Raw genomic sequence first — 16,051 nt, 5'->3', positions numbered from 1 at the left:
GGTGCGGCACCCGGTTCATTGGGGAGGGGCATGGGTCCTGCCCCCTCCTCCTGGCTGGACTCCACCAGGGCTAAGCTCTCATCTGGGGCTGCAGAAGTGAGCCCGGGTGGGGACAAAGTCCTGGCTGGTGGGTCTGGGCCAGTTCCAGGTACAGGGTCCAGATCCCCCCACTCCAGCAGGAGGGAGCTTCCTCTTCAAAGCCATCTGGCTCTGGGAAGGACAGTGAGGCAGGGCCATCTGCTTCCACACTCCCTGGGGTCTCTTCCTGGCCAAGGCCCGGAGCTGTGCAGCCTGGCCCAGCGGGTCCTCCCTCCCGCTGTGTCCACAGGGGTGGGCCTAGGCCTCCAGCTTGCAGCGGTGCAGAGGGCTGGGGAGCAGAGTGGGCCCTGGCAACAGTGGCAAAAAGTTCTGGCGCCACCGAGGGACTGGATTCCGCAGTGGGCTGCAGCCACCGGCCACTGTCACTGGGGTGGGGTGGGAGGTTGTTTCTCTGCAGGCCCGGGTGATGTGGAGGGGGCACCTGGGCTGCCACACAGACTCTGGGCTGGGTCGGGCACGGGGCCTGCCTCACCCCCAGCTCGGGGACGGCAAGAGATGTGGCCCTGGCCGCTCAGGGCGGCAGGAGGGGCGGGCCAGCCCCACAGTCTCAGGATACGGGGCTGGGGGAGGGTTTCCTCGCCAAAGGCCGTCCCACGGCTGTGACCCCTTTGCCTGGAGCCCCGGCTTCCTCCCGGCGCCGCCTTCCCGCCCCGGCCCACACCGAACAAACAAGGCCCTGGCCGCGGAGCCGCCCCGCTGCCCAGCGCTCACAGGTCGTTTATTCCAAGTAAGAAAAAGGAGACCTGCTCGCGGCAATCTAGCGGGGCCGACGCCCAGGGCGAGGCTGCACGTGTGTGCCTGCGTGGCCGTCTCTTTTGCGGTGACCACCAACAACGAGAGGCGGCCCGCTGCACACGCGAGTTCCCCTCGGACCCACGCCCTTCCCGTGGGGGACGCGGGCGGCATCGCCAGCCTGGCGCGGCCCCGGGACACGAACCCGTGGCTTCAGCGGCTCCGTCCCTGGTGTCCGCCTGCAGGGGGCGCCCCCGCGCCTGCCTCGACCGGCTCGCCCCCGTGCCGCGGACGCGCGCGCGCTGCCTCACGCGACACCCGCTCCGGCCTCCGTCCGTCGCCGCTCGCGTGCGTGCGCGTGCGTGCTGGTGCGGGCGTCGTGCGCGCGCGCGCACGGCGGCCCAGAAAGCGGCGCTGGGACCCTGAGGCGGCGGTGGTTAGGCGGCTCCCTGGCGGCTCCTCCGCGGCGGTGACGGCGACCGCACTGCCAGCTTCCCGCTCCCCGCGCTCCTCCGCCCGGGCCCGCCAGCCGAGGCCGCTCCCGAGCGTCGGAAGATGCCGGCCGTGTCCAAGGGGGACGGGATGCGGGGCCTGGCGGTCTTCATCTCGGATATCCGCAACTGTGAGTGGCGGGGGCGGCGCGGGGCCGGGGCCGGGGCCGCAGGCGGAGACGGGGTCTGGGAGGGGAGGCCCGGGGCGGGGCCTCGAGGCGGGGCCGGGGGTCTGGGGGTGCAGGCTGGGATGCGGGCGGGGCCCGGGGCCTGAGGGTACGGGCGGCGCTCGGCGTCTTGGGGTACCGGGTCTGGGGGTGGGGGCCAGGGTGCGGGGTGGGGGTCCAGGGTTTGCGGGTGCGGGCGGCGCTCAGAGTCTTGGGGTATCGGGTATGGGGATGCGGGCCAGGATGCAGAGCGCGGGGCCCTGGGTCTGCGGGTGCGGGGTGGGGGGTCCAGGGTCTAGGGGTGCGGAGTCTAGGGGTTTAGGGCACGACCGTTCATCCACATCTCCACTCCCGTTTGCTGGTCCGTGCGGGGGGCTGCGGCACCGCTAAGGGGGTTCCGGGCCAAGACGCCCCTCCCCAGCATGATGTCACCTCGGTCTTTCTAGTACTGGAGGGTTTAACCCAGCGTTTTCCAAAACGGCGTGGATTTTAGCTTTGGGAGCAGAAATCTGGAAATCGGTGTCTTCCCAGGAAACAGCTTTGTAACCTGGGTTCTGGCGGCTTATTATCCCCTGATTAGATCTCACCCACGACGATTAAAATGACTCATTCCCGGAGGGAATCTGGACACGAGCAGTCGGGGTGTGGGATGGCCTCGCTGCCTGCTGCTCCAATGACAGACCTCGTTCTCAGCCCCATGCCTGTCCCCTCGGGGTGGGAAAAATCCACACCAAACCGTTAAACAAGCCAGGAAGGCTTGGCCTGTTAGAAGGATGTGCAGGGTGGCTGGATGGGTGCACCGGTCCACCAATTAATTTGACTTTGGTGTGCAGTACCTCCTCTTGGCTTTCAGAGGCCGTACCCTTATTTAATTTGAGGGAGAAACAAAGCCAGTTTCCTGTCTGGTGTGTTGATTTTTTTTTCTTGTTATCCAGCAAATAGTTGACTTCATGATTTTTGTTTTTCTTTTTTTTGAGACAGGGTCTTGCTCTGGCGCACAGGCTGGAGCGCAGTAGTTCCATCGCAGCGCACTCAACCTCCCAGCTCAAGCGATCCTACCACCTCAGCGTCCGGAGTCACTGGGACTGCAAGCATGTACCACCACCCTGCCTGGCTGATTTTCATGTTTTTTATAGAGATAGGGGGTCTCGCCATGTTGCCTAGGCTGGTCTCGAACTCCTGAGCCCAAGTGATCCACCTGTCTTGGCCTCCCAAAGTGCTGGGGTTACTGGTGTGAGCCACGGCACCCTCATAATTTTTAATGTATATTTTGAGGGATTTTTGTGATCTTCCCTTTGAATTCTCGTCTCCTTAGACTGGGTGGAGGATCAGGAGGATTGTGGTTCTCCCACACTCTGTGGAAGGGTGGAGGACCATCTAACCCTTCCCCTACTCTGCAAAAAAAAAAAAAAAAAAAAAAAAGCATAGAGCTGGGTGCGGTGGCTCACACCTATAGTTCCAGCACTTTGGGAGGCTGAGGCAGGTGGGTCTTTTGAGCCCAGAAGTTTGAGACCAGCCTGGGCAATGTGGTAACACCCTGTCTCTACAAAAAAATATGAAAATTAGCTGGGCATATTGGTGTACACATCTATAGTCCCAGCTACTTGGGAGGCTGAGAGAGGAGGATCACTTGAGCCCAGGAGGTCAAGGCTGCAGTGAACTGAGATCGCGCCATACTCCAGCCTGGGTGACAGAGTGAGACCTTTCTCAAAAAAAAAAAAAAAAAAGGCTTAGAAACACCCTCAGATCAGCACTTTTACGAGTAGCATTTTTTCTCTTCCTTTGTTACATAATGAGACCAACATGCATTTTGTAAAACTAAGTGCGTGTATTATTTGTTAAGGGGACCCCTGGGACAAAGGCTGAGCACCCTTAAATGAGCTATGATGTCTGTCCTTCCATTTTTGAAGAAAATTGCGTTAGGCAGGGCAATGAGATTGAAAGCCATTTCCTCAGACAGCAAGTCACCCACTTGTTAGATATGTTGTCTGTGCCAGGGCCTGCGTTTGACAGGATGGCGCCTACCACAGTGAGCGCGCGGTACAGCCGTCCTCCCTTGTTAGATACATGGTTTGTGCCAGGGCCTGCGTTTGACAGGATGGCACCTACCACAGTGAGTGCAGTATAGCCATCCTCCCTTATTTGTGGTTTCACCTTCTGAGGTTTCAGTTACCTCTGGTCAACTGTGATCTGAAAATAGGTGAGCATAGTACAATAAGATATATAAAGAGACCACATTCATATAACTTTTATTACAGTATATCATTACAGTTCTCTTTTATTACTGGCTGCTGTTAATCTCTTACTGTGCCTAATCTGTAAGTTAGACTTTTTCATAGGTATGTGTGGGAAAAAAGCAGCTTGTATAGGATTTAGTATTATCTGAAGTTTCAGGCACCCACTGAGTGCCTTGGAACGTATACCTGTGGATATGGGGAAACTGCTGTGCTCTATAAAATACTTGACTGTATAGACCAGACTTTCTCCAACTCAGCAGAGCTGACATTTGGGGCTGGATCACCCTTTGTTGTGGGGGACTGTTCTGTGCCTTGTAGGATGTTTATAGCAGTACCAGATGTCTCAGTCGTGATAAGGAACAATGTCTCCAGGCATTGACAAATGTGCCCTTAGGGCAAAGTTGCCCTCAATCAAGAACCACTAGTATATCCCATTGAATAAAACAGCCCCTCCCCTGAAGGAGCTAGTAGAAGAAGGGGTGCTTAGTCTTAGCTGGGGGAGCCAGGTCTCTTTAATACGGCCCCTTTCTTGGAATCCTCTTTCCCTCGTTGCTGTTGGATGGCCTCTCATCAGCTGCAGCGCTCACCATTCTCCTTCTGGGCAGTGTCTTCAGCTTGTGGTGCTGTTTTTCACCCGTGTGGCTCCATCTCCCCCACTGCCCTCTAGGGTGGGCTCCACAAGGTGTGCACCCTGTCTTGCTCATCACATCATTCCTGCTGTTCTCCTCATGGCGAGCGTCTGGCACACGAGGTGCACCCAGTGAGTGGACAGATAAGCGAGCCAGAGAAGACCTCACAAGGAAGGTGATTCTTGGGCAATTCAGGCGGAAGACCAAGGTATTTGAGGAACAGCAAATAATTAATGTATATACGTATTGAGTTAATGAATGTTGGCTGGTGCCCGGGGTTGGGATTGGAGAGCTAGCCAGGGTTTGAGCTGATCTGAACTTGACCTCCATGTCACAGGCAGAGGGGTCTCCACTTCCCCTTTCCCTGGCCAGCTCTGATTTTGTGTGCTGTTTTCCTGTCGTGAGGGTGAATGATAGGAGTAGTTGGGCCCTGTGGAAAGAGGACTCTGAGCTGACAGCCAAGGCTCTTGACCTTGACTCTGCCTCTTAGCAGCTGCATGAGTGGAGGCCACTGGCCATGGAGCCTCAGTTTCCACGGCGGACAGTTGAAGGGCTGGATTTTCAGCTGAAATATCATTAAAGCTGCATGAGTGGAGGCCACTAGCCATGGAGCCTCAGTTTCCTCAGCTGACACTTGAAGGGGCGGATTTTGAGCTGAAATGTCATTAAAGCCTGTTTCAGCTCCAAATTTGCGTCTTTCTGACTAGTTTCTTAAGTTTTCCTCCTTTAGCCTGGGCAATATAGTGAGACCCCTATCTTTACAAAAGAGAAAAAAGAGTTAGCCAGGCATGGTGGCACGCACCTGTGGTCCCAGTTACTCAGTGGGCTGAGGTGAGAGCATTGTCTGAGCCCTGGAGGTTGAGGCTGCAGTGAACTAGGATTGCGCCACTGCACTCCAGCCTGGGCAGCCTGAGCGACAGATCGAGACCCTGCCTCAAAAAAAAGTTTTTCCCCTTGAAGACCGTGGTGCCAGCCGGGTGCGGTGGCTCATGCTTGTAATCCCAGCACTTTGGGAGGCTGAGGTGGGTGGATCACCTGAGGTCAGGAGTTCAAGACCAGCCTAGCCAACATAGTGAAACCCTGTTTCCACAAAAATACAAACGTTAGCTGGGTGTGGTGGCATGCTCCTGTAGTCCCAGCTACTCCGGAGGCTGAGGCGGAAGAATTGCTTGAACCCAGGAGGCAGAGCTTGCAGTGAGCTGAGATTGTGCCATTGCACTCCGGCCTGGGTGACAGAGCAAGACTCTGTCTCAAAAAAAAAAAAAAAAAAAGCCCTGTGCCAAGTATCTGAGGTAGTGGACAGGGAGCATGTGGACACTAGGATGCTCTATTTTCACTTCAAGTAACCCACTCCCAGCAGACTGGCTTGGGGCTTTACCCCTCTTAGCATAGGCAGCAATGAATATGCTCCAGGATTTGAAAAGGTGCCTCGTGTCAAGCTCTGCCCCTCAAAGTTGTAGCTTTTGTGGCTCAGGTAGTGAACTAACTTAATGTCTCCTAAAATTAACTTCATCTTTTCTGATTGACGTCAACCCAGCGCCCACTGCATTTGGTCAGTATGAGTTCAGTCTGTGAGAGTTAATAAACTTTCTTTTTTTTTTAAATTGGCATTAAAAAATTCTAGTCCTTTTATTTAGTCCCAGTTTTAGAATTTTTTTTTTTTTTTTTTGAGACGTAGTTGTGCTCTGTCGCCGAGGCTGGAGTGCAGTGGTGCTATCTCGGCTCACTGCAAGCTCTGCCTCCCGGGTTCACGCCATTCTCCTGCCTCAGCCTCTCCGAGTAGCTGGGACTACAGGCGCCCGCCACCACGCCCGGCTAATTTTTTTGTATTTTTAGTAGAGACGGGGTTTCACCGTGGTCTCGATCTCCTGACCTCGTGATCCGCCCGCCTCGGCCTCCCAAAGTGCTGGGATTACAAGCGTGAGCCACTGCGCCCGGCCAGTTCACACCATTCTTCTGCCTCAGCCTCCCGAGTAGCTGGGACTACAGGCACATGCCGCCATGCCCAGCTAATTTTTTGTATTTTTAGTAGAGACGGGGTTTCACCATGTTAGCCAGGATGGTCTCGATCTCCTGACCTTGTGATCCGCCGGTCTCGGCCTCCCAAAGTGCTGGGATTACAGGTGTGAGCCACTGCGCCTGGCGCCCTAGCTTTCTTAATGTGGACATTTTGCATAACTACAGGACATATTCAACACCAGGAAACAGACACTAGTAGACACCACCAGGTGTATTCAGATTTCATTAGATTGACATGCACGTGTGTGTTTGTGGTTCTATGCAGTTTTAGCACCTGTAGCTTTGTGTAACCGGTTCCCTACCTCAGTCAAGATACAGAACTATACATCATCACAAAGCTACCCCTTATAGCCATACTCCTGAAACTAATCTGTTCTCCATCTCTGTAATTTTGTGGTCTCAAGGATGTCATATAAATGGAATCACATCATATGTGATCCTTTGAGATTGGCTTTTTTTTCCCTCAGTACAGTCCCATCGAGGTCCATTCAGGCTGGTGCATTGATTGGCATTGTATTTGAGCAAAAGATACCAAGAAAACAAAATAACTGCTGAAATTGGGAAAACAAGACAATAGTTATTTGCTATTTGTTCAGTTATTTTGGAACTTTCGTTTGTTTTTACACAAATGACATATCTGCAGAGGAGAATCGTATCTAACTTAGTGAATGCATGTCTTTGTGCATTGCTGTTGACATGCCAACACTAGAATATTGTTGGAGAGACACAGCACTGCTGAAAATGTTGTCAGGCTCTGAGAATTGACTGCAAAACAATCAGGACTGCGAGGAAAGGGAAGAAGTGATAAGTCCTTTTGAGACCGGTCAGTTTGCCAGGAAAACAACTTCAGGCAGGAAATGACCGTTTTTATTTCTCTACGTGTGATGCTGGTGTGGTGCAAATGCTTGGAGGCATTTTCTTTAATCCCCCCAGGTCCTCACATGAAGGGGAAACAGATGGAGAGATGTTATTAGCAAGATGGCAAAAATGAATTTCCATTGTCTTGAAGAAAGTGATGCAGTTTTGCTGCAGGTTTCACGATAAATTAGAATAATTATCAGTGCCCTGCTCATTGTGGTTGGCATAAAACTTGGTCCCTTCCATTTCTTGTTTTTTTTTTTTTTTTTTTTGAGACAGAGTCTCGCTCTGTCGCCCAGGCTGGAGTGCAGCGGTGTGATCTTGGGTCACTGCAACTCTGCCTCCTGGATTCAAGTCATTCTTGTGCGTCAGCCTCCCAAGAAGCTGGGACTCCGCCACCACCACGCCCGGCTAATTTTTTGTATTTTTTAGTAGAGACGGGGTTTCATTGTGTTAGCTAGGATGATCTCGATCTCCTGACCTCGTGAGCCACCACGCCTGGCCAGGTTCAAGTGATTCTTGTGCCTCAGTCTCCCGAGTAGCTGGGATTACAGGTGTCTGCCACCACGCCTAGCTAATTTTTGTGGAGACGTGATTTCACCAAGTTGGTCAGGCTGGTCTTGAACTCTTGGCCTCAAGTGATCCGCCTGCCTCAGCCTCCCAAAGTGCTGGAATTACAGGCGTGAGCCACTGTGCCTGGCCATTTCTGTTAACTTTCTTGAAATTTGATACCCTTTGAATTGTGTTTCAGCGGGACTAAAGTTAAAAAAAATTGTATTTGTTCATGAAATTCCAGTTATGGAGTCATAAATTAGATATGGAGAAACTGAATGCTAAATTTTAAACTCTGCTTAAACTTCAGTATAAAAATTAAACATAAAGTTGTAGTGGTTTTCGTGCATAGGAGTGAAGATCAGAATCAGAATTGGTCAGTCTGCTTTTGTATTTCTTAAATAACCTTCACAGTTAAAAGCTCATTTTGTCATTTTGACTGTACATTCCTAAAAAGTGCTGACTTTTAGAAAAGAATGCTCTTCTTGCATGTCTTCTTTTGCATGCTTCTGCATAATTTGTGTTCCTTAGAAACCAGTGTAGGAAATGTGTCATGGTGGCTATGGAGAGGAGGAAGGAAGTCTTTGCTCAGGTTGAATTTTTCTTGCCAAGGTTGGTGGTCACTGCTTCTGGGACACCCTGGTTCTCTTCGCAGTGTTTTCCATCTGGCTCCTCTGAAGGTCAGGATCACTTTCTTTTATGACAAGTTGAAGTGTCCTGGTGGTGAATATATTTTGTGCCAGATACTTACTATTCTCTTTCCTCTTAAAATGAACTGTTACGTTTGGTAACAATCTGTGTCAGGATTTTGTAGTGAAAGAGTTCCTGGAAAGACTGTCATTGAAGGATTAAATGGCATTTCCTTGGCTCTTAAAAAAATCAAATAGGCTGGGTGCTGTGGCTCACGCCTGTAATCCCAGCACTTCGGGAGTCCGAGGCAGGTGGATCACCTGAGGTCGGGAGTTCGAGACCAGCCTGACCAACATGGAAAAACATGTCTCTACTAAAAATACAAAATTAGCCAGGTGTGGTGGCACGTGCCTGTAATCCCAGCTACTTGGGAGGCTGAGGCAGGAGAATCGCTTGAATCTGGGAGGCGGAGGTTGCAGTGAGCCAAGATTGCGCCACTGCACTATAGCCAGGGCGACAAAGTAAGACTCCATCTCAAAAACAAAAAACAAACAAACAAAAAACCCCAGAAATGAACAGTTTTTACCAGGCCACATGATGTCTCAGACTTAGATTATAAAACCACATTTGCTGATTCTGGCAGCATGTTCCTTCTTCAGAACCTTCTGACTTTAGCTTGAACGTTGAGCTGGTTGAAACGTCTTGAAAAGCAGTATGTGCAGTTTTGTCGCAAGAGAATTTCTGGGTGGGTGGGATAGGTTGAGTTTGGTGTTCCCATGTAGAAGTGGAGGCTGAAGCTGTGTGGTAAGATGAGCTCTGTGCTTGGGACAGGGCTGCAAGGGTCTGGCCAAGACACGCAGAAGTAACATGTGAGTAGAAAGCAGCCCTGTTTTAAATAGTGCCCTGGAGACTTGAATTGGGAAGAGGACCAAGAAGAGTGTGAGGCAGTGAGATGCCCAGCACCAGGGTGGGAGAGGCGAGTTCCAGTGACTGGTGGGCACTCAGGAGCGGGGATGACCCGAGAGACACAGGGAGCTTGGAACCACGCTTCTGCATTCAGACATCACTTTCTGCCAGCTTTGCACGCTTTTTCCTGAAATATTGTTGGCAGAGGGGAACTTGTACCTTCTGTTCAGTTGATTCCTGATTTTAAACGTTTGTTGCCTTTTGGAGCCTGCATTTACCTGGTGATCGGAGTGTGGGAATGGTTGGGGGTATCAAGGCTTCTGCAGGCTGGGAAGGTGGCAGGAGCACAGGGTGCAGGGGTGGCCTGAGGGGCTGGTGGGCACTGCGGGATTTTAGGAGGGGTGCTGTGCCCACAGCTGCCTTGTGTCCCCGAGGCTAGGGAAGTGCTGACTCCCGTGCTAGGTTCTTTCTGCCCCATGTAGCTCCCTCAGCGCCCCTACCCCGATACCTCAGGAAACTCCAGGTCGAAACTCCAGGTCGAGTGGCAGACCTCCTGCTGGGTGCGTTCTTAGGAACAACACTTCTAGCCGGGGGTTTGGGTCAGATCCTGATTCTGCTTTCCTTTGTTTTCCACTTTTAAATTTTTTATATTTATATTTATTTTTAAAATTTAGAGACAGGGTCTCACTATGTTGCCCAGGATGGTCTTGAACTCTGTGGCTCAAGTGATCCTCCCCTATCAGCCTCCCAGAGTGCTGAGATTTATAGGCGTGAGCCACTGCGCCCAGCCCTTCCCACCTTTTCAAATTGTAGCCGTGTTGAGAGCCTGGAGTCTTCATCTTTGCCTGAAATTCAGACTCCGAGCTGTGATGGTTTTGCGTTCATCTCTGTGCTTGGCTTCAAGACACTCCCCATTTACCCTTCTTCTCACCCATCCTAAGCTTTGGTGTCTGTCTACGGGTTTGCTTAGAAGTGTAGAGACCAGCAGCCAACATTGGGTGCCTGGCTTTTGTTTTGCGTTGTGGGGTGTTTTTCTTACCTTTAAAATCCCTCTGATGGCAGCACAAGGGTGTCATGAGGATTAGTTATTTAGCGTATCTAAAGAACTTTGAGCTCCTCAGGGCAGGCGGCACTGTATTAGGATTTATGTTTTGCTTTTTCTGTGGACCGCCTTCGTGTTTCATGTAATGTAGCTGAAATAGCAAGTATGTGTTTCTTTTCTTTTTTTTTTTTTGGAGATGGAGTCTCATTCTCTCACCCAGGCTGGAGTGCAGTGGCGTGATCTTGGTTAACTGCAGCCTCTGTCTCCTGGGTTCAAGCGATTCTCCTGCCTCAGCCTCCGGAGTAGCTGGGATTACAGGAGCACACCACCATGCCCAGCTAATTTTTGTATTTTTAGTAGAGATGGGGTTTCATCATGTTGGCCAGGCTGGTCTCGAACTCCTGACCTCAAGTGATCTGCCTGCCTTGGTCTCCCAAAATGCTAGGATTACAGGCGTGAGCCACCGCGCCAGGCCTTTTTTTTTTTTTTTTGAGACGGAGTCTCGCTGTGTCGCCCAGGCTGGAGTGCAATGGCATGATCTTGGCTCACTGCAACCTCTGCCTCCTGGGTTCAAGCAATTCTCCTGGCTCAGCCTCCCTAGTAGATGGGAGTACAAGTGTGCACCACCATGGCCAGCTAATTTTTGTATTTTAGTAGAGATGGGGTTTCATCATGTTGGCCAGGCTGTTCTCGAATTCCTGACCTCAAGCAATCCACCTGCCTCGGCCTCCCAAAGTCCTGGGATTACAGGCGTGAGCTGCTACGAAGGAGTCTCCCTCTGTCCTCCCAGGCTGCAGTGCAGTGGCATGATCTCGGCTCACTGACACTTTCATCTCCTGGGTTCAAGTGATTCTCCTGCCTCAGCCTCCTGAGTAGCTAGGATTACATGTGTGTGCCTCCATGCCCGGCTAATTTTTGTTTTTTTAGTAGAGATGGGGTTTCACCACTTTTTTTTTTTTTTTTTTTTTTGAGACTGAGTCTTGCTCTGTTGCCAGGCTAGAGTGCAGTGGTGCGATCTCTGCTCACTGCAACCTCTGCCTCCCGGGTTCAAGCGGTTCTCCTGCCTCAGCCTGAGCAGCTCGGACTACAGGTGCGCGCACCACCATGCCCGGCTAATTTTTGTATTTTTTTTAGTAGAGACGGACTTTCGCCATGTTGACCAGAATGGTCTTGATCTCTTGACCTCGTGATCCGCTAGCCTCGGCCTCCCAAAATGCTGGGATTACAGGCGTGAGCCACTGCGCCCGGCTGGGGTTTCACCATTTTGGCCAGGCTATTCTCAAACTCCTGACCTCAAGCAATCCACCCACCTCGGCCTCTCAAAGTCCTGGGATTACAGGCATGAGCCACTGTGCCCGGCCAGTTTTGAATTTTTAGTAGAGATGGAGTTTTGCCATGTTGGCCAGGCTGGTCTTGAACTCCTGACCTCAGGTGATGCGCCTGCCTTGGGCCCCCAAAGTGTTGAGATTACAGGTGTGAGCCACCGTGCCTGGCCAGTTTTTTTTTTTTTTTTTTTAGATAGAGTCTCGCTGTGTTGCCCAGGCTAGAGTGCAGTGGGGCAATCTTGGCTTACTGCAACCTCCGCCTTGCGGATTCAAACAATTCTCTGTCTCAGCGTCCCGAGCAGCTGGGATTGCAGGCACTCGGCTAATTTTTTGTATTTTTAGTAGAGACAGGGTTTCACCATCTCGGCCAGGCTGGTCTTGAATTCCCGGCCTCGTGATCCACCCACCTCGGCCTCCCAAAGTGCTGGGAATTACAGGTGTGAGCCACTGTGCCCGGTCTATTCCTTTTTTTTTTTTTTTCCAGGCGGAGTCTTGCTCTGTCTCCCAGGCTGGAGTGCAATGGCGCTATCTCGGCTCACTGCAAGCTCTGCCTCCTGGGTTCACGCCATTCTCCTGCCTCAGCCTCCCGAGTAGCTGGGGCTAGAGGTGCCCGCCACCACACCTGGCTAATTTTTTTTTTGTATTTTTTTTTTTTTTTTTTTTTTTGAGACGGAGTCTCTCTCTGTTGCCCAGGCTGGAGTGCAGTGGCGCAATCTTGGCTCACTGCAAGCTCCGCCTCCCGGGTTCACGCCATTCTCCTGCCTCAGCCTCCCGAGTAGCTGGGACTACAGGTGCCCGCCACCATGCCCGGCTAATTTTTTGTATTTTTAGTAGAGGTGGGGTTTCACTGTGTTAGCCAGGATAGTCTCCATCTCCTGACCTCGCGATCCACCTGCTTCGGCCTCCCAAAGTGCTGGGATTACAGACATGAGCCACCGTGCCCGGCCTTTTTTTGTATTTTTAGTAGAGACGGGGTTTCACTGTGTTAGCCAGGATGGTCTCTATCTCCTGACATCATGATCTGCCTGCCTCAGCCTCCCAAAGTGTTAGGAGTACAGGCGTGAGCCACCACTCCCGGCCTTTTTTTTTTTTTCCTTTTTTTAAGAGATAGGGTCTTGCTGTTGCCCAGGCTGGAGTGCAGTGGTGTGATCATAGCTCACTGCAGCTTCGACCTCCTGAACTCAAGCAGTCCTCCCACCTCAGCCTCTTGAGTAGCTGGGACTACAGGACATGCCACCACACCTGGCTAATTTTTTAAATAAATAAATAAGTTAGTTAGTTATTGACAGGGTCTCATTCGCATTTGCCCAGGCTGGAGTGCAATGGTGCGATCATAGCTTACTTCAGCCTTGACTTCCTGGGCTCAGGTGATCCTCTTGCCTCAGCTTCTTGAGTGGCTGGGACCACAGCCACACCTGGCTAATTTTTAAAAAACTTTTTTGTAGAAATGGGGTCTTGCTTTGTAGCCCAGGCTGATAACGAACTCCTAGGCTTGAGCGATCCACCTGCTTCAGCCTCCCAAAGTGCTAGAATTACAGGTGTGAGCCACCACGCCTGGCCTGGTTTATCATTAGATGCTTGACATTGTGAATTTCACCTTCTTGGAACAGAATATTTTTGTGTTTCTTTTCATATTCTTGAGCTTGGTTCTGGGAGGAAGCTAAGTTCTTTGGGAACAGTGTGATTCCTACAAGGCTTCACCACCGCAGCCTGTAGTCTGGGGCTAGTTTTATCTCACTCGAGGCAGTGTCTTCTCTGAATGCTTCTTGAGGCTGTTGTTTGATGTTGTTTTTCCTCCGGCTGCTGGGCCTGTGCTGCGACAGGGGCTCTTCTCTCCCCTTTCCTGAGACTCTTCCCTCTGCTCCAGGGAGTTTCCTTTGTTTCTATTTAATGTGTTTATATTTGTTTGTTTATTGAGATGGAGTCTCTGTCGCCCGGGCTGGAGTGCAGTGGCGTGATCTCAGCTCACTGCAACCTCTGCCTCTGGGTTCAAGTGATTCTCCTGCCTCAGCCTCCGAAGTAGCTGGGATTACAGGCGCCTGCCACTATGCCTGCCTAATTTTTGGATGTTTAGTAGAGACGGGGTTTCACTATGTTGGCCAGGCTGGTCTCGAACTCCCGACCTTAGGTGATCCGCCCACCTTGGCCTCCCAAAGTGCTGGGATTACAGGTGTGCGCCACCGTGCCCGGCCTATTGTTATTTACCATTGACCATGGCGCAACACCATTGTCAGTCTCCAGAAAGAGGTCTTCATTGCAGTGAGCGCCTGTCAGATCTCTGCTGTCTTCTCAAAGCACACTTTGAACGGTATCTTTTAAAAGTTCACTTCTGGGGCCAGGCAAGGTGGTTCATGCCTGTAATTCCAGCACTTTGGGAGGCTGAGGTGGGAGGATCTCTTGAGCCTAGGAGGTTGAGGCTGCAGTGAGCCATGTTTGTGCCATTGCGCAGCCTGGGCGACAGGATGAGACCCTGTCTCAAAACACCACCACCAAATTCGCATTAGTCTACAGCTGGGCAAAACCATCTAACACAAACCCTGTGTATAAAAAAGTATTGAATGTCTCATGTAATTTATTGAATACTGTACTGAAAGTGGAAAACAAGGTGATTGGGCACTTGACGTACGATTTCTACTGAATGCGTATTGCTTTCGTGCCATTGTAAAGTCAAAAAAATCGTTAAGTTGCACCATCACAGATTGGAGACTGTCTATACTTATTTACAGATAAAGAAACTGTGGCATAGAGAGGTTGTAAGTTAGCCTAAGTCACGGAGCTCCCGAGAGGCAGAGCTAGAGTTTGAACTGTGTCAGTTTGCCCCTGAGATGCCTGCCTGCCACCTTTCTGCCTCTGTTTGCCTTGAGCACCAGGCAGCCAGGTTATGCTTCTGCCTGGAGGGAGCAGTCTCATTTAAAAACAAGAAACAAAACGCGTGCTTATTGGTCTGTCTTTCCTGTGACTTCCCTGTGCCCCTTTGCATTTGATAAGTCACTGGGGTGTCTCTTTATGATGGTGACAGACCGTCTGTTGGGGCCTCTCACCTGAGTCGCCTGTGTGCTGGCTGGTGCTGCACGAAGGCCCGCCTTTCCTTACAGATGCTCCCTGTGGCTTCTCCCATGGCCTGAAGTCCCCACCAAACCACTATACAATACTGAGGTTTTAAAGCTTTTGAAATTATTTTTATCCTGTTAACCCCTTGTAGTTTATTTTCTTGTGAGATGGGTCTCCATCATTCCTCGCATTGATTACCAAATATGTTCCAGAACATTTATGAGGTGATGCTTTTTTCTTCTTGCGATGCATCGTCACTGTATTCTCAAATGTATGTTTTTTGTTGTTGTTGTTGTTGTTTTTTTGAGACGGAGTCTCACTCTGTCGCCCAGGCTGGAGTGCAGTGGCGTGATCTCGGCTCACTGCAACCTCCGCCTCACAGGTTCACGCCATTCTCCTGCCTCAGCCTCACGAGTAGCTGGGACTACAGGCACCCGCCACCACGCCCGGCTAATTTTTGGTATTTTTAGTAGAGACGGGGTTTCACCATGTTAACCAGGATGGTCTCCATCTCCTGACCTCGTGATCTGTCTGCCTTGGCCTCCTGAAGTGCTGGGATTACAGGCGTGAGACACTGCGCCCAGCCCAAATGTTTGTCTGTTTTTACAGGCTCCTTCTGTGCTTTCTAGTCTGTTCTATGAAAATGTTGATATGTTTATTTTTACTTATTAGGAAGTAACTGGGCAGGTCTTCCCAATAGCATTCGTTCTTGTGACTTTCTTTTCTAGGCTTGTCCTTACTTAAATGTTTTAAAAGATTAAAAAAGTTAAAGAATGTAGTTTAAGGCCAGGTGCGGTGGCTCACGCCTGTAATCCTAGCACTTTGGGAGGCTGAGGCGGGTGGATCACGAGGTCAGGAGTTTGAGACCAGCCTGGCCAATATGAAACCTTGTCTCTACTAAAAATATAAAAATTCCCTGAGTGTGGTGGCGGGCACCTCTAATCCCAACTACTGGGGAGGCTGAGGCAGCAGAATTGCTCGAACCTGGGAGGTGGAGGTTGCAGTGAGCCGAGATCGCACCATTGCACTCCAGCCTGGCGACAGAGCAAGACTCTGTCTCAAAAAGAAAAAAAAAGAATATAGTTTAAGAAGTTAATTATAAAACACTGCCCCTGCCTTGCCCACATTTCTAAATCTGAGTCAATTATTTTCATTTTGTAGCTGTTTCTTCTTTAAAATTTAAGAATGATTGCTTGTTAAGTCTGAATTGCGTGTTCCTACTGTTTATGGGTGTTCTTTCCCCCATTTAGTCATTACTTATTGACTTTTTTTGAGATGGGGTTTCGCTCTGTTGCCCAGGCTGGAGTATAGTG

At 50.9% G+C, this 16,051-nt stretch overlaps 1 protein-coding gene across 4 annotated transcripts in view; it reads left to right on the top strand.

Annotated features, from left to right (window-relative positions):
- The first annotated feature begins 1,200 nt into the window (after window positions 1–1,200).
- The window catches only part of AP2A2 (adaptor related protein complex 2 subunit alpha 2), an 88,483-nt gene continuing 73,632 nt past the window's right edge, over window positions 1,201–16,051 (top strand). For 3 of the 4 annotated variants that reach the window (XM_055260026.2, XM_055260025.2, XM_055260027.2), the window contains exon 1: window positions 1,201–1,453. In XM_055260026.2, the coding sequence (XP_055116001.2) occupies window positions 1,387–1,453 (67 nt within the window). In that variant the 5' untranslated portion in view covers window positions 1,201–1,386. Of the gene's footprint in view, window positions 1,454–2,480; window positions 4,564–16,051 lie in introns of those variants that run through there. The other variant, XM_063630843.1, reaches the window with a different exon arrangement.

Source organism: Symphalangus syndactylus, chromosome 21 (genome assembly GCF_028878055.3).
Source record: "Symphalangus syndactylus isolate Jambi chromosome 21, NHGRI_mSymSyn1-v2.1_pri, whole genome shotgun sequence".
Taxonomy (NCBI): Eukaryota; Metazoa; Chordata; class Mammalia; order Primates; family Hylobatidae; genus Symphalangus; species Symphalangus syndactylus.
Note: the sequence above shows the minus strand (reverse complement) of the source record. Positions and strands in the feature narration are given on the sequence as shown.